Source organism: Heliangelus exortis, chromosome 23 (assembly GCF_036169615.1).
Source record: "Heliangelus exortis chromosome 23, bHelExo1.hap1, whole genome shotgun sequence".
NCBI classification, from domain to species: domain Eukaryota; kingdom Metazoa; phylum Chordata; class Aves; order Apodiformes; family Trochilidae; genus Heliangelus; species Heliangelus exortis.
Genome location: NC_092444.1, coordinates 6,873,941 through 6,894,908, shown reverse-complemented (window position 1 = coordinate 6,894,908; position 20,968 = coordinate 6,873,941). Strand labels below are relative to the sequence as shown.

Sequence of the window (20,968 nt, the reverse complement as noted above, 5' to 3'; positions counted from 1 at the left end):
GCCTAAAAGTCAGAGCAACAACCGTGGTGGGGGGTGTACTCACCTCGGCTGTATTTCAGGTAGCTGACAGTCATCTCCAGGATGTCAGCTTTCTCCAGCTTGGAGTTGGGCTGGTGTCTCTGGAACTCCTTCTCCAGGAGCAGTTTCAGCTGCTCGATGCTGCTGTTAATCCGGTCGCGCCGCAGCTTTTCTACAATGGGTTTCCTGAGCTGTAACAGAAGATGGGAAGAGGACAGTTAGCAGTGAGACTTTTCCCTCCTCTCCACAACCTCTTGCTGAAGGCTTTCAGCCCTCGTGGTCACAGAGGCAGCAGATACTTACTCTGTTCTTCTCTTTGGGTGTTAGGATTTCCAGAGAGAGCGTGCTGGGTGCCATTATCCCAAGGGCTGGTTTCAGCTCGGAGCTTGCTGGTTAGCAGGTGGAGAAGGGAGCTGGGAGTCCCTCTATTTATACTCAGTGGCTGCATACAAATGTCTGGGTCCTGAGCAACTTTGAGTTTCCCACAGTCGATAGCCAATCCATGCGTGCCCTGGGACAATAGAGAAAGCATCTATTACAGCATGGCAAATTGACTGTGAATTGCCTGGGGATAATACCCTGCTCCCAAAGGAGCAGGTGGACTGGGGAGTGTGTGACACAATAGGGCCTGGCATTATGGGGCTGGGGTAAGAACGTGGGAAAGCGTTTGCTGTCATTATAATCAAACTTCTGCCTGATGTTGGGAATGTCAACATCTCAATGTGCTGCCTTTTCCCAGGCTGGGGTGAAATTAAGCACAGAAGACTGGTCCCAGGAAGAGATAATGAACTGTGCCCACAACCAAAAAGGATGTTGAAAAGGAAAAGGTGCAGAATTAGAGGGACTAAACCCTTTCATTGACATTAAACCGTGCTTAGATGAATACAGTACCAGATAATTTTGGGGCAACTAAAGACTAAAATTGAGGGAAGAACCTTTAAAACAATTTGTGGTAAGTACTTAGCTTGAAGTATTTTCCTTCCCATTGTTTAAACACTTGAGGTCCCTCTATAATACTTGGAGCTCTTCCTTGGTTTTGTTTGGGTAATCTGGGCTTTCCTATGGCTGCCCATGACATGTAATGATTATGATGCCTTTCCCAAATATGTTCTATTTAATTTCATGCCACTTGGCAAATGCCTCCCTGTTCCCTTGCTCTTGAGTTTCCACGTAAAGCACCCGAACATATTTTCCCCATTACAGGCATTTGAGGGGCAGTGAAAAATCAATTCTTGTCTATTTCTTTGCTTGTATTATCCCCCTGGCAGAATGTAAATACAGAGGCCAGGGAATCCTGTGGCTCTGCTCACTCTTGGGCTTTTGCAGTTTATGTACCACATGTACTGCAGTGACCACAGGTGATGAAGTGGAAAGGGCAGACAGAACCCAGGCTGCAAGCTACCTGCCTTGCAGGCTATTCTGGGTTTCCTACTCGGGTCTGCTGCCCCCCAGGCACAATCCAAGGCAAAACTGGTTACATTCAAGATATGTCAGGCCTCATACTGACACGTTCCCAGCTGTGCTTTGTTGTACATCTGTTTCAGCTGCAGTATGTGGAGCTCTGTGGGTTTAAGGGGAGTCATGAATGGGCATAATTTTTTTTTTTTTTTCATTATTGCTTGTTCCATGCTCAGAGGCTGGAATAGGGAGTAAACCTAGATTCTTGTTAATATGCTAGCAGGCTGGGGCTATGTTTTGTTTTGTTTTTGTTTTAAATATCCATCTCTTACTGCAATATTCATCAAAACCCTACCTATTTCTGTGTCTCCCTTTCAACATCAGAAAGGACACCTTCTGTTTCATTGCCAACTGTTTCACCTGCCCTCAGCAAGCCAGGGCCTGAAGCTGTGTCTGTGAGTACAGAGTTAGCAATGTATTCCAGCACACAGAGTTATGTAAAAGGATATGATGCTGCCAAAAAAAAATCTTATAACTATTAACTTGAAGTTTACAAAGCCCCTTTCAATGTCTTGGCTTCTCATGGCTGTGGTTTTCATAGGTCAGCCATTCTCCCCTCCTCTATTTGCAGCCCTAAGAAATTTTATATTTTGATAGATCACATAGGGTGATTTTAATTGCTGATGGGTGTCAGAAACCTCTGGCTGAGCAGGGAGTGCAAGTCCTATTCAAAACCAGTTTCCTGAACTGTTTTATCAGGTGGTGATCAGCAATATTACTTGCAGCCAGGGTGATCCCTGGCTGTGTGTTCTTGTGCCATTACTGAGCTTGAAGTGAAGCTGAGGGCTTTGTGCATCCCTCAGGGTCACACGAGAGGGGACAGACAGCAGGTCCTGCCACGCACCGTATGGGCAGGAATATGTTCACAGCAGCAGTGGGCTCAGTGAGATGGGAGGGAGACTTTGACCCAATTTTCAGTTCTGGAAATATGAAATGAGTGGTTTTAAATAATGCCATCCTATCCCCAGCACAATGCCCCTGGACTCCAAAGGGCTAAACCAGCTCCCACTGATTAAAGCATTATCCCTTCCTTTAAGTGCTGGGCAGATGGTGCAGCAGGCGTTGGCTTTCTTCTGGGGACCCACAGAGGCACACTTCTTTTGTTGGCAGTTTAACACTGTGAATGGGGCAATGTGGGAAATCCTGGGAGCTGTGGACTCACACCATCTGATGTGAATGGTGAACCAGGCACGCTGCCTTGCAGCCAGCACACAAAACAGCAGTCCTCTGGGCTCACAAGCTCTCAGCTTCTCTCCCCCTCTCTCTGTCACTTGAAAATACCCCGTGCCTGCTTTACCTACCCTCTGTGTGCTGTTGATGGATAAGAGAATTAAGAATCTTACCCCCTCCCCATCACTTTGGTTTGATTATTATGGCCTGAAAAATTAAAGGCAAGTTTTTCAGCTGATGCTTCAAAATAATAAATTGTCTAGGCTAAAGCTGTGTCTGGAATATATTAATTGTGGAACTGGGTGCACTATGTGCTCTCTGCAAGGCTTTTACGAAGGACAAGGAGTCCTGTTGCCCTCTGTTAAAATTCCATAACTAGTTTGCTCTGTTTGGGCTCTTTTAAAATTCAGCTGTTAGTGCAGTAGTCTGTCCTGAAACACGTTTGTGATCTGCATCCTTGTCACTACCATTCATATCTGTGGGAGGAGTTTGTGCCTCTCTCTGACTGTCCCTACAAAACCAGAATGAAAGATTGATTGTCTAAGGCTCAGAAGCAGGGGCTTCCCTGATTTTGGAATGACAGATTGAAAGGAGCAAATCCCCAAAATTGCCAAACACGTGTTGTTGACTAGCTGCTGTGACACAATGATCCCCTTCTTTGGAAGATGGTGTAAAATCTAGACCTGCTCTTGGGAGCTGACAGCTTTGCTGTGGAACAAGTGACTTGCTTGGTGGCCTTGTTCCTCCCCAAATTACATCACAGTCATGAGTTGCATTGTGAAGATGCAGTCTTCAAAATCACACATGAAAACAGGGAGGTGTTGCCATTCCTACTTGTTACAGATTTTGAAGAGTGTAAGGGGAAACCTGCAAGCAGCTGTCTGTGCTTACAGACCTTGCATGTCAGGCAGGAGTCCTACCTTGTCCTGAGGCCAGAACTGCTGTCTTCATTGTCTCCAACTGTAGCTGCTCAGCATAGGACCCTGAGCTGTGGTGTGCAATCTGTGCACATTGAGTTGAGGAACAAGCACTGAGTATCCAGGAGAGGTGACTCGCCAAGCCCCAGACACTCATCTTGTGTTCATTATAGCCAGAAATCAAGCCTGCTGGAGGACTGCTAGCCCAGGAAATTGCTTACTGGGCCATGGAGCTTTCCACTTCTGGTTTGTAGGTGGTGATTTCAGCCCAGGTGCAGACTTAAAACACACACTGTGTTCACAAAAGATGCTACTCCTTGTAAATCCAATCAGCAGCCTTCTTAGTCCGTCTGATTCTTAGCTTTCTGTGGTGGGGAAGCTAGTGTATTGCCATGGAGCAACAGGTCTGGAGCCCTGAAAGCCAGAGAAAAGTACAGAAAAGCAGAATTATGTTGTGTATGTTATACAGAGCTAAAAAGCAGTGCTTCTGTGTGTCTGGGGCTGTACCTACAGCACCAATCTTGATGGCTTAAAGCTTTCTTTTTTGTGTCACTTAGAGCATTTTTATTTTAGGCCATTTCCTATATTCATGCCATTCTCACAAACGCCATTGATGGTGATCTTAAAGAAATAATTAGAATTTTTTTTTTTTTTTTCCTGTGCCTTCCTTCAATGGTTTAAAATCTTTCTGACAGCCCCTCTCGAGACACCTATTTGGTGTCAAAGAGCATAACGTTCCCAAGTTTTAAAAGGGCTCTGGCATAATACTGATCGATCAATGTGCTCCTTGGGAAAATAGCTCTCCAGATGGTCTATCGGGACAGGAATTGCTGGTCACCACAATGCAGAGCCAAAGAGCGTCACTAATGTGGGCTGTTGTGAGGCACGCTTCCTTTGTGGTCCCTTTCAATATCATAAATAAGGAAGAAAGTGTGGGAAACTCTGAGAAACTTGGGCCCACACTCTGAGGTTAATAGGGGCTTTGTCAGGAGAGTATTCCTGGGCTGTGGGATCAGCATAATAAACAACATCTTCCCTAAGGGTGGGAATGTGTTGGAGCAGGGGAGAGTCACCCCAGGGGATAAAGGAGCAATAAGGAGCTTTGCGTTCAGTTATTATCGGTGATAATAATTAATAAATTGTAAACATAACCTTTGCTGTGCTAAGACTGGTGAAACCAGGGGTCTGGCTTTTAACTCACAAGTAATTGGTAAACTAAAGCCCCGAAGGGCAAGGCTTTGGCTGGTGATGCACTCCTACCAGCCATGGATCTGACTCCCTGCAGCCACTGGCAGCTTTCTACTGGGTCTTGGTTCCTTCCCCCTGCCCAGGAAGGAGGTGCTCACTCTTCCTTACACCTCTCTGCAAACAGTAGCCTGAATCCCCTGTGCAGAACAGCTAAAGCGTGCTTGGCTCCCCCACCAGAGCCAGCCTGATGTGATCCAGCCTCAGTGCAAATGAGAACCAGACCTTGTGCTCTGAATGACAGAAGCCTTGTGTCTCCAGATTTATGCCGGTGTGGGTGGTGGGAGTTCTGGGTGGAGAAGCTTGACTAATCTCACTTGAGTTTTGCACAGTTGTTATTTCTATGCCTATTCCTGTGTTAGCTTGGGACTGGAGGGGCTGGCTTCAAATCCAACAGTTTTCTTTTGGTACAGCTCCTCGGTTTCCTTTTTTCTGCTTATGCTGCAGTGATGCTGCCAACTGCAACATTGACAGTGTGGTTTATTTGGGTGGCAACACATTAGCTGCAGGAGATGCCATCCACATAATGGGAGCAGCCTTCTCTGTGCCATGTGTGACTCTGTCCCTGTGGTCTCCAGTCAGGCTGCAGTGTGCTCTGGGGCACGTTGAGTTTTGGCCGAGTCTGAGCTCCCCCAAACGGCCTTAATTAGTCTTGATTTAAAAATGCACAGGCATGGATGAACAGCTTGGATTTTGCTGGGATTCAGGAGCTTGTACTAATTGACAAAGACAAGTTGAGCATAGCAAGATGAAGTGACTTTTTCAAGATCACTAAGCAACCATAAAAATCTATAAATATCTCTTATGAATTATTTAGTTCTTCATTAAGAAGAACAAATCTATCTGCAGCACTGGTACCAGCCTCTGATGATTTACCAAACTGTACCATAAAAATGACCTTGTATTGAACTGTCAGACAGATGTAGAGCACTCAACCAGCTCATGCATTCAGGGTAAAATAATAACAAAAATAATCTGTGCTTAGCAGATTGTAGTTTGCTTAGTGCTTAATTAAGTAGCCATTTGACAGGATCAGATGTTTGAGGTTTCCTTTTGTTGAAGGAAAAAAGCATTTGCTAGAAGCAAAGTTTTTCAAGGTCATCTCAGGGAATCTGAGAGTGAAAATTTCTGACCAGTGGTGTTTCATGCAGTTACTGTATCTCTGAAAGAGGGTTCCCTGTGTGTTACTGTGGTTAGATAATAGTTTTGTGAACTGATTAGTTGTGTAGATTGATTTTAATTTGAAGAGGAGGGAAAATAAGAGATGAATACTCCTCCCTGAAAAAAAAAAAAAAATCAAATGGAGAATCATCTAAAAAACACTTGGTAGAGAGACCATCTCTGCAACAGACTGGATAGAAAAAAAAACTCAAAATCTTCCCCTCTGGAATCAGGTGCCAGGGTATTTGCAAGTTACAAGTTTCTCATGTTGCTGCCTCCTAACTGGACAGAAGGTGTAAGACTGAACTCTGGTGGGCAAATTAATGAGGAATGAAGGGAAATAAATTGGCTGTGAAATGAGTGATTTGTTGAAGTGTGAACAGGTTGCAGTTAAGTATCTGGGTCTGTACCTCTCAGTATCTCCCTTCAATTTCACCTCCATTTTAGTTTTTGGTAACTTTTCCGGAGGTTGTCTCTTGGTAGAACAAGATTTCAGATTATACCAAGTTAATTTCCCAAATACAAAGTTTACTGGAATGAAGGGCTCAGAAATATCACACCATTTGGTAGCTTTCCACTGCAGCAGGAGTCTACATGCAGCACTCAGTCCAGGTATATTAACTATTTTAATAATTTCAAACCAAAGGATTAATGGATAAAACCATTTTTATTGTATTGTACAGTGAAGATACCAAAGTTGAACATCACACAGGATGAAAACATCACAACTTTATAAAAGCCTTTTAAGCTCATTTAGCATGTTCAGTGAATGATTTATAAAGTACTTTTTGCCTCCCTTCCCCTTTTTCTTCAGGTATATCACAGGTATTTCCTTTACAAAAGGCATCAGTTATCCCTCGAGTGAGAGTAGCACATACTGATATTAAAAGAATTTTCCCTAGAGCTATCTGTTATCATAACTTTCTGTAAGAAGATACACTAAAAATAGCACAGGAACTTCAGAAGAATCAGCATTTCTTAATAAGGTCTTTCACTCAAAAGGTAAAGGCTCAACATTCTCTTTATGATACAAAATACGCCTTCAAAGTGCTCCTTCTCTAGAAAGGTCAATGCATTATCCAGAGACAATGGAGCACTTGAACCAGTGACCCAGGCAGTTAGTAGAAAGATTTCCACTGACAGCCACAGGCCAGCCTTGCCAACCAAAAGTGTGATGGAAACTTTTGGGAATGGAAACTGATGGAAATTAGGAGATGGAAACTGAAGGGAATTAGGCTCTAAATTACACTGCAGGACTTGGTCCTCTCTTTGGCTAGGTGCCACCAATAAAAGCAGCAAATTTGCTGCAAGATACAAACACGTTCCTTCAGTATGAAGGGGAACTACTCATCAGCCCTCATTTCTTGTGACAGAAAAAGAAATAACCACACCCCTCCCACCTTTGGAAAACAATGCTTCCTACTTTAAAGAGGAACTATTAAAGCACGTGTCCCTCTAGTTTTTGTAGCAAATCATAGATACAAAACAAAGTTCAGCAGGTCTACCAGGGTCTCCAGATGGCAGGAGCAGCAGCCACAGTCTTTTGGGCAGGTTGCTTTCTGGCAAACAGGCAGGGTGACAGAGGTGGGGTGCGCAGAGCAGGGGAGTACATGACATCTGCACCCAGCTGAGCTTTGCAGAAGTGCTTGATCAGCTGCACCTGAGTTTCCTTCTTGGGCTCATAGTAGGACAGAAAATGCAGAGCTTCCTTGAGGCACCGCAGGTATCCACTGTTGAAGTCCTGCTCTAGAGTCTTGTGAAGGAATGCTAGAAAAGAGAGCAAGAGGCAAATGCAATGGGTTAAGATTGGGACCAAAACAAGGGACAGTGGTGACTCGTGCAGGGAGTTTGTCACAAGCCTTGCCTGTCTACAAGACAGGCTCTGCACTCACTTTGGTCCTGCAGCTGGCTCTGCTGTTTCAGGTAGCTGACAGCCACTTCCAGGATGTCAGCTTTCTCCAGCTTGGAGTTGGGCTGGTGTCTCTGGAACTCCTTCTCCAGGAGCAGTTTCAGCTGCTCGATGCTGCTGTTAATCCGGTCGCGCCGCATCTTCTCCACCACCGGCTTCCTCAGCTGCAAGAGAGATGGAGCAGATTGTTAAGGGTTTTGAGACCTGACCTAATTCCCTTTCTGATGCCCTGATACACGTGTTCAAAGACATTTTTGTTTTGGTAGGAGAACTGTTCCCCACTCGGCTTCATTTTATAAAATCTCTATAGCTTATCTCTCCCTAAGCCTTCTGCCTCCCCTCAGACCATTTTCTCCCTCCTTATCTCATCTTTTCCCACATAGAATTTATTTGCTAGAGGCAGCCCACTGCAGAGAGCACACACCAGCCTTTCCAATCCTGTCAAGGGCTCTACTTACTTTATTCTTTTCTTTTGGGAGCAGCTTCTCCTCCACGTGGATCATGAGAGTGTTACTGGGAGCCATTCCTAGTGCTCTCAGTCCTGTGCACAGGCCCTTACGCTGAGCTGCTGTGCTGAGGAAAAGCCTCTGCTTTGGCAGTTACCAACTGCCTCTATTTATACACCAGGGAGCTTCAGCAGATATGTGAGTCTGGGGATTGCTGGTGTTTCCCACAGCCACGCAGCCAATCCAGGCACACAGCTGAACAATAGAGGAAGCATCTATTAGTGCATGGTACACTGATTGCAAATGCCCTGGAGAGAATAACCTTCTGCCCACACTGACTGGTGGAGTGTGCAGCGTGGCTCCTCGAGGTTGCCCCAGGAGCTGGGAAAACGCTGACCCTCCAGCTGGACACCTGGGATCAGTGGCATTCCCTGAGTCCCTGCATGTGCCAGTCACTTTTGTGGCCTGGAGGTGGCACACTTTTGGGGGAAGGTGAGAAAAGAAAGGGGGCACTCTTGGGGTCAAAATCAACAGCACCAAGGACACTTTACAGCCAGCCTCCCAGGTGCTGCTGGGTGTGTTTGTGTATGTCCATATGCTCATTGTATTTTTAACCAGTGTGCCAGAGTGCTGCCAGTCTGAAATGACAGGTTTGTTTGTGATGTTTTTGAATGTTCTGGAGAATCTCCAGTCAGGAAGGTGGAATCCTGAAGTGAAGCCTGAGTTAATGGGCAGTTGGCAGGAAGGAGGGAGGTGTTGCTGAAGTAGCCAGCTTCATGGGTTTTATTGTATGGGCCTGAAAGGGCTTAGCTCTTTGTGAAGGGCAGATGTTGTCCTTGGAGCCCTTTATTCCCTGCCTTGTGGGAAAGCTAGGAGATAAGACATCTCATGAACACTTTGAAGCATTCAAAGGATTATGATGATGAAAATAAGATACAGCTCGGAGACCCGTGCCCTAGCTTTTTCCAGCTATGGTAAGGTCTCTCCCTCTTTCCTGTGTTCTCCTTCCAAAAGCTTTTGTCCTGTGTTATCCCTTTCCTAGCAAGGTAGCAATGGTGGCAGGCCCTGGAGCTGGGAGCTGGCAGGTAGGCCTGTACTAGGCCAGTTGAAGATGTCAAAAACCATCTTTTTCCCCAACTCCTGAGAAGCAGCCCTAACCTTTATTGCTGTATTATAACTGATAGCCAGATGGTCTTTTGGGAGTTGGATTCTTTCCCTTTAAATCATTCAGGCTCAAGCACCGTCACTAATGTTGTGAGTAGTTGCAAGGCACACTTCTATTGTCCTGACAAGAAATGTTATCAATAGGGGAAAAGTATGGGAAAGGCAGAGAAATTCAAACCCACACAGCCTGGTGCTAATAACTCCTTTGTGGAGCTTGCACTTCTGTCAAGGCACGATGAACTCACATGGCTTTTTCACCAAGTGAGGCTGAAAAGCCTGTGTTTCACCATGCAAGCAGGGGCTTGGGAGATGTGTGTTTACCAGGAGAAAGGGGCAACTTGGGGCAAGGGGGCAAGGGCACTGATTGACACACTGGGGTGGCCAGCAGCAATACCCACCTCAGCTGCAGCACTGGCTGTCCTGGGGCTGCTGGTTTGCTTCCCTGTGGCTCAGGTTGCTCTTTTGGGAACTGGGAGCTGCCAAAGCCTTTCACAGAGCCTTCTTGGAGCTGGGAGCTGAGCTGTGTCTGTGGTGGGAGGCAGGGCTGAAGTGGCCCTCCTGCTTTGCTGGCATCACTTGGAGATTGTGCTGAACACCTGGGAGAAGCAAGTGGAGAATGAGCCTCTCTGGGGACAGTGCTGCTCTGCAGTAGAAGGGCTGAGGGTGGCCTCTTGCTGCCTTGCAGGGAAGTTTCTTTTCTCCCCATCTGCTGGGAGCACTTCTTCCCTGGAGTCCCCCTTTGTCATCATGGCTTCCTGCAGAGCAGGACTTGGTGAAACTGTGCTGTGCCACACATATCTAACTATTGCTGTTTAAGATTCCTGGATTTTAGGACCCCAAATCCCTGCAGTACTGCTACATCCCTTCATCATCCTCAGGCTCTGATGACTTGCTCTTTGGAAGTGTCTCCTGGTTGAGCTGAACCCTAGTGACCCTTTGACACTTCTGAACTTAGGAACCACTGCTTACTTAGGGGGCCCAGGTGAAGATCACTTCTTTCCACCTAAGTTGCCTGCTATGTTCTGCTCAGAGTGTTTCAGTGATACTATAATCTACACAGTAAATAGTTAAAAAAATAGTTTGACAATATGTAGGAGGCAATATTTAAAGAAACTATTCTGCCAAACTTGCTGTTCAGGATTGGCTTCTTTTGCTTCTCCAAGCCAAGAATAATTCTGCTGTCTGTATCAATGGAGTTGAAGTGTAGTGAAATATGCCTCTTTTAGGGGGAAAAGGTTATGTTGCTATCAGATCTCTTGTATAAAACATTCCATTAAATGCCATTAGTATAGCATTATCTTGCCTCCTTTGCACATTAGAATGCTGGCAAAAAGGGAGTCTTTTATTTCTGTAAAGTACGTTCTGCACAGGTTTGGCTTCTTTTAATTAGTTTTTCTCTAGATCTAGAATGGTTAATACAGTGCCATTCCCAGGTGGATAAGTGAAGGAAAGTGAACTTTGATCATTGAGAAACATGAGACAATTTGATCTGCATTTTCGGGGTTGTTAGAAGCAAAAGCAATTTCTGTAGCTGCTTGCGTGGCTGACCCTGAAATAGTCATGCACCAATGGCAGTCTTTCTACAGTGACTATTCCAAATAATTAAAAATTAAGGAGAATTTATTATTTTTCTGCACAGCTGAAATTCCCAGAAGTCACCTCTCAGCATATTCAAGAGTGCACAAGAGGGATTTATTATTTCCTGGTATATTGACTCTGAAAGGTCTGGGGATTACAGCTGCTTTGCACATGAATAGCTGGAGTGTGTTGTACAAAAGGCATGGTCTGTGGGATAATGGGGTTGGATGTGGGAAAGCGCTGACCCTGGGGGAGAGCAGGCTGGTGCCTGATGGCAGGAATCAATTATCTCTCAAAGGAACACATTGCCCCGGGAGCAGGCTTTGCGGGAGCCACCATGTTATGTGTTTACCACCCTTCTCCTTCAAAAACCCACAGAAAATAACCACGGGGTATCCTCTCTCCCTCTGCTCTTCCCGGGGCACTCGGCTCCACCTTGCTGTGCAGCCAGCCCGGGCAGTGCTAGGTCAGTGGGGAGCTCTTCCCAAACCTGTTCCCATCTCAGCAGCAGGGCTAACATGGAGCAATTTCCTGCAGGTGCTACCAGATGGTTTTCAATTTTGCTGTAAAGTGCCCTAAATCCTGCCGACTGCAGTGGGAGAGCACAAGCCCCCAAAGTCCTCTGCAATCTGCAGACCCCATCAGCCAGTCCCCTCCTCAGCTCCTGGCCCTGGCAGAACAGCCTGACACTAACAATGGAGTGGAGGGAGCAAGCACAGGAGCTGCTGAGTTCATGCACTTCCCTCATTGTTTTGGGTGGTTTTATTTGGAAGTTGGTGGTATTCAGTTCTGACAATGGGCTCAGCACCTCTGAGGATCTGGTATTGCTGCCAACCTGTCAAATGTCAAAATTTGCCTCCAGAAGCAAGCTGAAAATCAGGGATTTAACAAAGCCACTTTGGCACTACTAATAAAAATGGAAGCATTTTGATGAATTTTAACTTTTGATTAATGAGCACTTGGACTTTGTATCGATATCATTAATTTTCTCCCCTCATAGAATCGTGAGGCTTGGATGTGAAGTCTCACTGCAGGCTGTAATCATTGTGAGTCTCTCTATAGAAATCCCAAGACTTACCAAACAGGGCTGCAAGGAGAAGGTGTCCTGCAGAGAGCATAGTTCAGAGGAGCAGGTTGAGAACTGGGGAAGTGGTTTGTGAGGTCTGGCCCCAACAACCTCTTGTCACTGACAAGATGGAAATGGTGTGTTTGTGCCAGAGAGGAGGGCAGTCACCTCTCCCCTCACAAGAACAGCAATTAATCCTGGCTGCATGTCTTGGATATTTCATCACTCAGCTCCAGCTAGGGCAGCAGTGGAGAGGGGGGATAATAGTCACAGAGTTCCCTGGTGTCCCCTGGGCCTCATCTGGTTGTTCCCTACCTTGGGAACAAGTTTGTAACCTAAAGCTGATTCTCCTGTGTGCTCCAGGAAATTTTTTCCCCCTTCTCTTAAGCTCAGCCTGAGTTTTGGGATGTGAGCCCCTTCCAGAATCTCCTTTCTCATGCTTGGTGGCTGTCTGTCACCATGCTGCAGAGCTTGGTGGCAGTGTCATGGGGCTCAGTGTCAGGACGTGGCAGGTAGATTTTGGGAGGACTGAGGAACATCTTCAGCATGTTCAGCACAGAATAATCACAGCCACTGGGAGGCAGCTGATCAAAGTTAGATGGTGTTGGCACACAGACCTGCACAAGGACTCAGAACAGCTATAGACCTTCAGGAGCTTGAATAAACGAGTTAAAATTTAGTTTGCTTTCTAGAGAGAGCAAGTTATATTCTGTTAATTAGATTATTAAGTATTTCCTGATTAAGGATAAGAGTGAATCTTCCTTTTCAGCCATTTCTTTGGTTTTGAGCAAATTATACTGAATGAAAGTATACTGAAAATGAATAACATTTTCAAAAACCACTATTGAACTGGAGTAGAGAGAATTTCTGCATCTGCTTATCTGGGCAGTGCCTGACTCTGAGTGTGGTCCACACTGGTAATCCAAATTCTGCCACAAGTTAGGGAGTTGGCTGTTTTTCAGAGATGCAAAAGCTGATTAAAACAAAATGCTTGAGCATCTTTACAAACCAGCTGTCTCAAACAGGCCACTTGGCAATAGAAGCACTGCAGGCAAAAGGCTATTTGAAATATTGAAACTTTGGGTTTCTCCTGTCTTGCCTCGTTTTTTTTCCTTTGTAAAACATTGTCTATAATACATCCTTATCTCACAGAGGAGGTTGCTGAGAATTCATTAGCTGGTATTTGTAAGGCACTTTGAAAATGCAAAGCCAGTGCATTATTCTTAGTCTTCTGGATGCTTTCCATGTTATTAAAATCAGGATTTCAGAAAGGCTTATCAGGGATCAAAACAGCATCCCAAACTTGAAAGGAAGCAAGGCTGTTAAACCATCAACTGTTGCCTCCCCCTCCAGCCAGATGTTAAGCCCTGAAGAACTGAAGTGGCACAAGGAATTACTTTCCCAAGTTCCCCCAGCTGGGCTGACAGGCCTTGATCAATGGTTTTCTCCGGGGTGAGTGCTATGCAGATGGTCTACCCAGAGCAAGGTTTCTGTGAAGTACAAAGGGAAGTCAAACACCATTTCTAATTCAGCTTGTAGCATGGCACACTTCCTTTATCCTCTGCCTGAATGCAGTGAATAGGAGAGCAGTGTGGGAAACTGGAAGGAACTCCAAACTCACACAGTCCACGGGTCTGTAAGACACTTCTGTCCTCAAACCACATCTGCCTGTGACAGAGGGGGAAAAAGAGTGACAGAATGAAAAATCAGATTATAAAAAGTTCATGAAGGGGAAATAAACCCTGAGTAAAAAGAAAAAACTGAAGGGAACTACGCAGACCAACAGAAACTGTGCCAGACTCAAACAGGGGACTGCCAGGCAGCAGCATGAGGAAGGGCTGAGAGGAAATGACAGGGAAAGGAGCTGCAGGAGCAGAATCAGGAGCTCACCCACAAGTAGGGCCAAAGCAAATTGTACCACTGAAGGTGGCAGAGATGGTTTTGGCCCACACCTGGATTTTGAGGCCATGTATTCTCATTGCCTCTTTAATTTCCCAGTTTACCATGTCCTGGGAAACACAGACCCTTGATCCTAGCGAGGGAGCTTGTGAGCTCAGACACACTTGCAAACAGATAAAGCAGCTCCTCCAGTCTGTAATTGCCCTGGCACGTTAATCTGAGTTGCTGTTTGCTGTAGTTTCCATGTGGGGTTTAAATACAGGACTGATTGCCTTCTGCCAGCTTGGAGATCCTCTGCTGGAGCTGAGGCATTGCCTCAGTTCAGCTTTGCCAGGAAAAATCATGTGTGTTTTTTACTAAGGACTTTCCATGGAGTTACTGCCAGACCAAGAGGCTGCTCCCAGGGGTCACTCTGCAGTCAGGCTGCCCGTGCCCCAGGTTCTCAGCACCTCTGTCTGGCTGAGCTTTTTATCAGAGCCTGGCCTGCCCAGATATGATGGCACTCACTACCATAAGGCTCTGGAAGTTTGTGTACCTCTGAGTTTCCCACACCATTTCTTAACTATATTCATTCCTGCCACAAAGGAAGTGTGCCTGACTACAAACCACATTAGCAACGGTGCTTGCCTCTGCATTGTGTTCAGTGGGAAACCCTGCTCCCAAAAGGCCATCTGGGCAGCACGGATCAGGAGAGGAGCAGTGAGCATCTCAAGACTTAGGAAAGCAGCAGCATCTTTAAGTCTTCCTAAAGACTAACATCTGGCAGGGATCTTGAGGGAAGGCTGTTGCTAGAGCCATATTTCAAACACGTTATCCAGACCCAGTGTCCTGGGATCCTGAGAAGTTTTCTGTGCAATATTGTGTATGTTTGGAAACATGCTAGAAGGTGTGTAATTCAGAATTCATTGTCCTTAGTGTACAGTCTATTGACTCAACTTTATAATAGGTAAGAATTTTTGTTACCACTTTTCTTTAGGATTTCCAGCCGAAACAGAAGCAGAGCATCCATGTGGTGTAGCTGGGCATCTAATCTGAGTTACTCTTCCAAGATGGTCAGTAACTGGCTATTTTTTCCCCTCCCAGACTGTGAAACCTAAGTCCTGTGATGCAGGAATGCAATAATGCACAGATTCCTGAGAAGTCTGCTTAGTTTCTTGTGTACTGTGGAGAATTGTGGGGAAGCCATCTGACAATTTGAACAGCTTTGTTGGACTAAAACTGTTACACGACTTGTTGCTGGAAGGGGAAATTATTGCTGTTTTTATAACTGCTTATTAGTGAGTTATTCAGGGGAAATAGAAACTGTCTCTAGCAAAACATAGTGGATCCTGCTGGTCACAGGACTGGCACATTCCTTCCTTGTGCACTTGATAAACAAGCTGAAGAAATAAGATGCTTCTCAGGAGTTTCTGTTTCAGAGAATCTCCCCATGAGGGGTGCACAGAGCAAAAGATTGGTTTTAGAGGTGGCATTACATGGGCTCAAAGATAATCCACAAGCTTTGAGGAGAACATGTGAAATGGTGTCACAAAAGCTTTCCCACAACTTGACATAAAAGACTTGGAGCTCAACAGCTGCTGCTCTGTAGGAAAAGAAGGGAGCCTATTCAGGAGCAGCACAATAGGGATGGGAAGGCAGCTCCTGGAAGAGGTCACTGAAGCCTTACCTGGGCTTACAAATAATGAGTTGCAGAGTGAGAGAGAAACCTCTGTGTTTATTCACATTAAAAGACATACATGGCCACACACTTGTATTAATAAATACTTAAGCACACATATACAGGTATTAATGTCACTTATTACTGCTTAAACAGTGTGAGACTGTGAACTGATCCCCAAACACTCTGATATCCTTCTCAAGGGTTTATCTTTCAGGTGTTTGAAAAAAGAAATGAGAAGTGCTTGAGAGTGCTGTAAAGAGGAGTGTAAAGATAGCAAGGCTGGGGATCAAAGACCAAGCCAGGAAAAGTTTTCAATACCTGTGTGTGCTTACAATTCAGTGTATTTCTTTGCAGTAAGCCAAAGTGGAAAATCACTTTTCAGTTTCACGTGGGCAAGCCTGGTGTCACAGTCACCCGAGGGAGAACAACTGGCTCTGGCTTACCAAGAAAACAAAGCCAGTGGATTTAAAGAAATTCTGCTCTTTTATCTCATGAAACCAGAAAGTGCTGGTGTGTGCACGTGGGTCTGTGCCTGCCCCAGCGTGTGCCGGGCCGGCAGGCAGCCCCGGGCAGGGCTCGGTTTCCAGCCCAACTCCTCCGTGCTGCAGGCAGCCCCGGGCTGCGGCTGGAATGCTCTTCATCTGCGGCATTAGTCAGCAGCCTTCCCCCGCGGAAGGACGGCTCTTTCCCAGCTTCTGACACGTAATTCCCATCCCAGGCTTTCACGTACCGCGCACTCCCCACCTGCTCATCTGGGAGAAGGTCATTATCCCCGGGCTATTCACTGGCAGCGGAGCATGCAAGAATAGATGCTTCTCCCATTGTGCTGCCTATCTCCCGGATTGGCTGGAGAGTGTGGGAAACTCCACCGAGCCGGAGACCCACAGACTCTCAGTGAGGTGGCACAGTATAAATATCAGGCAGGGCCAGCTTCCAGCCACACGTTTCTCCTGGACTTCCACTCCGAGACGATCCTTCTGCAGACAGATGGCTCCCAGCAGTGTTTTCCTGGAGCCAGACAACCTCCTGTCACCGAAGGAGAAAAACAAAGTAAGTCCAGGCACAGCAAGGCAGCTCGGGGCCAGCTCTCAGCTGCTCTCAGTTTGCACCAGCTGAGAAACTGGTCCACGTTGTTTATTTAAGAGCAGTGGTGGGCAATAGTCCTGTGAAGTGGCAGAGAGGAGAGCTGAGCACGGGTCCCTCTCTCTTTGCTTTTTACAGCTGAGGAAGCCGGTGGTGGAGAAGATGCGGCGCGACCGGATCAACAGCAGCATCGAGCAGCTGAAACTGCTCCTGGAGAAGGAGTTCCAGAGACACCAGCCCAACTCCAAGCTGGAGAAAGCTGACATCCTGGAGATGACTGTCAGCTACCTGAAACAGCAGAGCCAGCTGCAGATGAGAAGTGAGTAATGAATTTTATTTCGGTCTCCAGGTTGCTGCAAATCTGTGAATTTTATGACTCTGTATCCATATACAATTGCTCTAAACTATTCTTTCTTCCCCCCCCTCTTCTCCCCTCTCTAGCTGCAGGATCCTTCCATAAAAACTCTCAGTTTGACTTCAGAGAGGGCTACTCTAGGTGTCTGCAAGAAGCTTTCCATTTCCTCTCTCTTCATAAAGTACGAACTGAAACACAGACCAAGCTTTTAAGTCACTTCCAGAAGAACCAGTCACCTGCCACAGAGGTCACCTGTTCCCTGGGGATCCCCAGCACCCTGAAACAAGCATCTCCAAAAGACACCAGCACTCTCTGGAGGCCCTGGTAGTCAGGGCAGTGGACCTTTGCCTTTAATAGTCCAGAGGATTGATCTGGCTGCATCTGATAGTCCAGCTCTGATCCTCTTTTCTGTAGGGAATTTTGTTTCCCCTTGTCTTTTATTTATGTGTGAAAAGAATGTCATACTTTGGACTTTTGTGGGATCTTTGGGCTAAAGTTTAGGCATTCTGTTGAGTGGTATTGAATCTGTGTGGTGAGAGCACACAGCACACTGCCCAGAAGGGGCAGATGGCTTCAGACTGAAGGAAGGTGTGTTTGTAGATGTTACTGTTGTGACAGACAAGAATTGCTGTAGGGGAGATTTCTCCAACGTTGCCTGTAAGAGCCATCAGCTCTGCTTGGATGTGAGGAGCAACACTCCTTTGCTCAGTCACTCCAGAGGATAAGTTTATCACCCTTTGGTTCATGCACACTTGAGTAGAATCAACCTCCCTCTGTTTACTTGTAACTTGTACAGCATCAAATACAGTTTGGGTTTTGTTCTGGATTTTTCCCCAGTGACCCTTTCATAGCCCTAGTATATAAAGTGTGGTGGATGAGCAGAAGCTAGGAAACTATGTGGAATATTTCTACTATTTTGATGCTTTTTTTCAGTTTAGAAAAAGTGTGTGTTACTGCTTTATGTTAAAGAAAACGTAGTAGGTAAAAGGATTGGTCAATGTTATACATTTTGGGTGTAAGCTATGCTTTTTTTAGCATTTTCATTATAATAATGATTTTTATCTGTGTTGAGTGGTTTAATTCATGGTGGATGGTGTTCCTCCCACTGCTGGGACAGCCCTGGGGCTTATGTGCATACTGTGTATGCTTCTCTGTCTTTGTAGAGAGCAATAAAATGCATTTGTGTGCAACTTCTCTGTGGGTCCTCTCCTTCTGTGGGACAGTCTGAAGAAGACTAAAATGCTAATACTCCAAAGGGGATTTGTCCTGAGGCAAAATGAGCTCATATTTTCATTTACTTTTTATATTCTCATTACTCCTGTCATGTGAGTACCTCACACTCTTAACCCAGCAATTAAGCAAGTGCTCCTATTCCTCAGTTCTCTCAGCTGAATCACACCAACCACGTTCTTTAGTCACTGCTCTTCCTATCCACACCAAACCCTCACCTGAGTGCTGAAGCCCTAAACGTGGCCTCTGGGCTCCCTAGAGGCAGCAGCTGGAATGTCAGTCCTCCTCTCACATTGTTTCACCTGATAACTGAGAGGAAACAGACCCCAGCGCTGCCGTGCTGTGTATCCTTTGAGGACAGAGGCTACATCGTGCCAAGGAATGGGGTGTTCTGCCACGTTTTAACACTGATTTGTCACATATATACTTTTTATTGCTCGGGGGCTGTGGCAGGAAATACCACTAAGTGATTAGGTCCCTACATGTGCTTTCATTCTGGAGTTCTTGGCAGTAACATTGAGAAGTGATGGGCATTTGGGGATTTGAGGTGATACTGTAGTACAAATAGGAACAGTGACACGATGTTGGAATTGTTATTCAGGCAGTGAATTGGCTGGGGTACAGAGAACTTGCTATCTAAACTTCTCTAATATGCAAATGGATTGTCAGAGTACTTAGAATGCTGAAAAGTGTATGGCAATATGAACACAATTTTATGAAGCCAATGCCCTTGCTGAGTTTATAAATGGTATTGTAGATTGTTTTTATGTTTATCCACCAGGGGTCACAATTGCTGTAAAATTGCTTTCCCCTTGTAGAACTCAGTTCAAGCAGAATTTGAGGGTTTTTCAAGTTTAGGCTTCATGGACTTTTGTTTGCTTTGTTTGATCAGATGTCAGTCCGTGCTGGAAACTTTGTAAAATCTTTTCCACCTCCCAGTTTCTGTATGTGACATTTTAATTGTGTGGATGTGGAGGGATGAAAGGGGGCTGCAGGTAGGGATACTGCTGAGCTAAATATCTACATCCTACCCAGCCATGGGAGGCTTTAACTTGGGCTTTAACTCCTTGGTTTTCCCTGTTAGATCAGAGTGACAGAGCTGCTGATCTCTTACCTAAGAAGCTGATGCTTTATTAGTTGCCCACAGCCCAAGATGCTTCTAACAGCAAAAATCCTGCAGGAAATGTGATAACACCAATGAATTTTGACTTTCAAACCCATTGCAGGGCAAGGAGAGACAAGCTCAGACCTTCCTGTTATATGAGCACCTGCAGTCACTTGTCAGAGAGGTGAGATCTGCCATGCCAAGGGAACCCTGAAGCTCTGGAAAAGAAGTGGTGGTGTGTAGGCAGCTGCTGGACACAAAATAAGGTGATATTTTAGAAACTCTGTGTTTTATAAGTATGGCTACAGGTAACTATACAAAAAGTATAGTATAGTTATATATATAGTTATATAGTTATATATATATATATACTTATATATATATATATAGAGGTGCTCTTGGGAAATCAGGCTACAAACAACACAAGGTTAAAGTTTTTAGGGAGTGCTTTGAAATGCCTTTTAAAATTTTGGCTGTGTATGTGCAGATCTGTCCATGAAGAAATACCTTCTGTTAAAGCTCTAAGACTACAAATGTTGCTGTGGTGTTTTAAAGTCCCACTAAAAGTCACATTTATAGAAACCTTTACCTGGCGTTAATCACAGAAGGGCAAACTGTCTGTGATTTCTTTTACCCCTAGCTATTTTTACATAAGAAAGCACACCCCCAGTGTTTGCAATTTCATTGTCAAAGTTCTGAAATTAAGGGAAAGTGCTTGCATGTTCCTCTGCAACACCTGTGTGTGAGGGGTTACTTCTGTTGTGCAGCAAAAAGCTTTCTTGAGCAGCTTTCGAGATAAAACCAAAACCCCAAAAGGAGAGAGCTGTGAAGAGGCACCTTCAGTGTGCAACCTGGCAGCCTTGGGGTAAGTTCTGGCTTTTTCTTATCTTTTAATGACTCAGTCTCATTGGTGAAGCCCACTTTGGCAGCAGTAGCATCCTGCACTTGTGACCCAGGTGGCTTTTGCAAACCTTGCAGCTTTGCAGCTCAGTACTTCTTCCAGCTTACAGGAAACAGGTGTTACTTAGTGCCTTGCTGGCTGCCAAGAACATTGTTTTCTTCCAGAAATGTGAATTGTGCAATTTCTTAGCTGGCAGTAACACTTCTGATGGGGAGCCTGGCTTTTTGGTGGGCAGAGAGCTTGCCCTCCCTGTGGTGGTGCTCAAGTTTTGAAGATTCCATTGCTGTTTCTCTTTGCATAATCTGGATCTGTTGATTCTCACCTTGAGAGAGATGGGATGCAGCATCAGGCTGGGATCAGCAGTCTACTAAAATAAAGACAAGTATTTTTTTGGATGCCTGCCATAGCAGCAGTGTGTTTGTTGTCTACAACAAATGTGTGTTTGATGCAGTCTGGGAAAACTGGCTATGTTGTTCTGTTCGAGAAACTGGAGCCTGGTTTGTCACCAGGTGGCAGCATGGGAGAAGAAAAGGCTTCATTCTGGAGAACACCTAAAACTTTCTTCTTTTCCTAAACATGTAATAAAGCTTCTCTGATGCTTAA

General features: G+C 45.4%; 3 protein-coding genes and 1 long non-coding RNA gene across 4 annotated transcripts in view; 2 read left to right on the top strand and 2 right to left on the bottom strand.

The window, feature by feature from the left end:
- The window catches only part of HES5 (hes family bHLH transcription factor 5), a 1,707-nt gene extending 1,271 nt beyond the window's left edge, over window positions 1-436 (bottom strand). Inside the window, exons 1-2 of the mRNA XM_071766813.1 lie at window positions 322-436; window positions 44-209 (exon numbers count right to left, since the gene is read on the bottom strand). Of these exons, the coding sequence (XP_071622914.1) occupies window positions 44-209; window positions 322-375 (220 nt within the window). The 5' untranslated portion in view covers window positions 376-436. The remainder of the gene's footprint in view (window positions 1-43; window positions 210-321) is intronic.
- The window catches only part of LOC139806758 (uncharacterized), a 23,163-nt gene extending 2,195 nt beyond the window's left edge, over window positions 1-20,968 (top strand). The window contains exons 2-4 of the long non-coding RNA XR_011730343.1: window positions 19,586-19,730; window positions 20,232-20,329; window positions 20,850-20,968. This is a non-coding gene — a long non-coding RNA (uncharacterized lncRNA). The remainder of the gene's footprint in view (window positions 1-19,585; window positions 19,731-20,231; window positions 20,330-20,849) is intronic.
- Window positions 7,471-8,442, bottom strand: LOC139806756 (transcription factor HES-5-like). Its single transcript, XM_071766815.1, has 3 exons — window positions 8,337-8,442; window positions 7,862-8,042; window positions 7,471-7,736 (listed from the first exon to the last, which is right to left on the bottom strand). The coding sequence occupies exons 1-3, from the start codon at window positions 8,400-8,402 to the stop codon at window positions 7,471-7,473; spliced, it is 513 nt and encodes a 170-aa protein (XP_071622916.1). The 5' UTR covers window positions 8,403-8,442.
- LOC139806873 (transcription factor HES-5-like) lies at window positions 15,146-18,323 on the top strand. The gene is made up of 3 exons (XM_071767083.1): window positions 15,146-16,741; window positions 16,913-17,093; window positions 17,216-18,323. Exons 1-3 carry the CDS (start codon window positions 16,679-16,681, stop codon window positions 17,455-17,457), a joined length of 486 nt encoding a protein of 161 aa, XP_071623184.1. The 5' UTR covers window positions 15,146-16,678; the 3' UTR covers window positions 17,458-18,323.

Bases quoted from the DNA above. Each gene is read 5' to 3' on its own strand.
- LOC139806756 (XM_071766815.1), bottom strand. From the start codon at position 8,402: ATGGCTCCCAGTAACACTCTCATGATCCACGTGGAGGAGAAGCTGCTC. The intron at 8,043-8,336 runs GTAAGTAGAGCC...TCTCTCTTGCAG, and splicing joins TCCCAAAAGAAAAGAATAAA to CTGAGGAAGCCGGTGGTGGA. The intron at 7,737-7,861 runs GTGAGTGCAGAG...TCTCTTTTCTAG, and splicing joins GAGCCAGCTGCAGGACCAAA to CATTCCTTCACAAGACTCTA.
- LOC139806873 (XM_071767083.1), top strand. From the start codon at position 16,679: ATGGCTCCCAGCAGTGTTTTCCTGGAGCCAGACAACCTCCTGTCACCG. The intron at 16,742-16,912 runs GTAAGTCCAGGC...TGCTTTTTACAG, and splicing joins CACCGAAGGAGAAAAACAAA to CTGAGGAAGCCGGTGGTGGA. The intron at 17,094-17,215 runs GTGAGTAATGAA...TCCCCTCTCTAG, and splicing joins GAGCCAGCTGCAGATGAGAA to CTGCAGGATCCTTCCATAAA.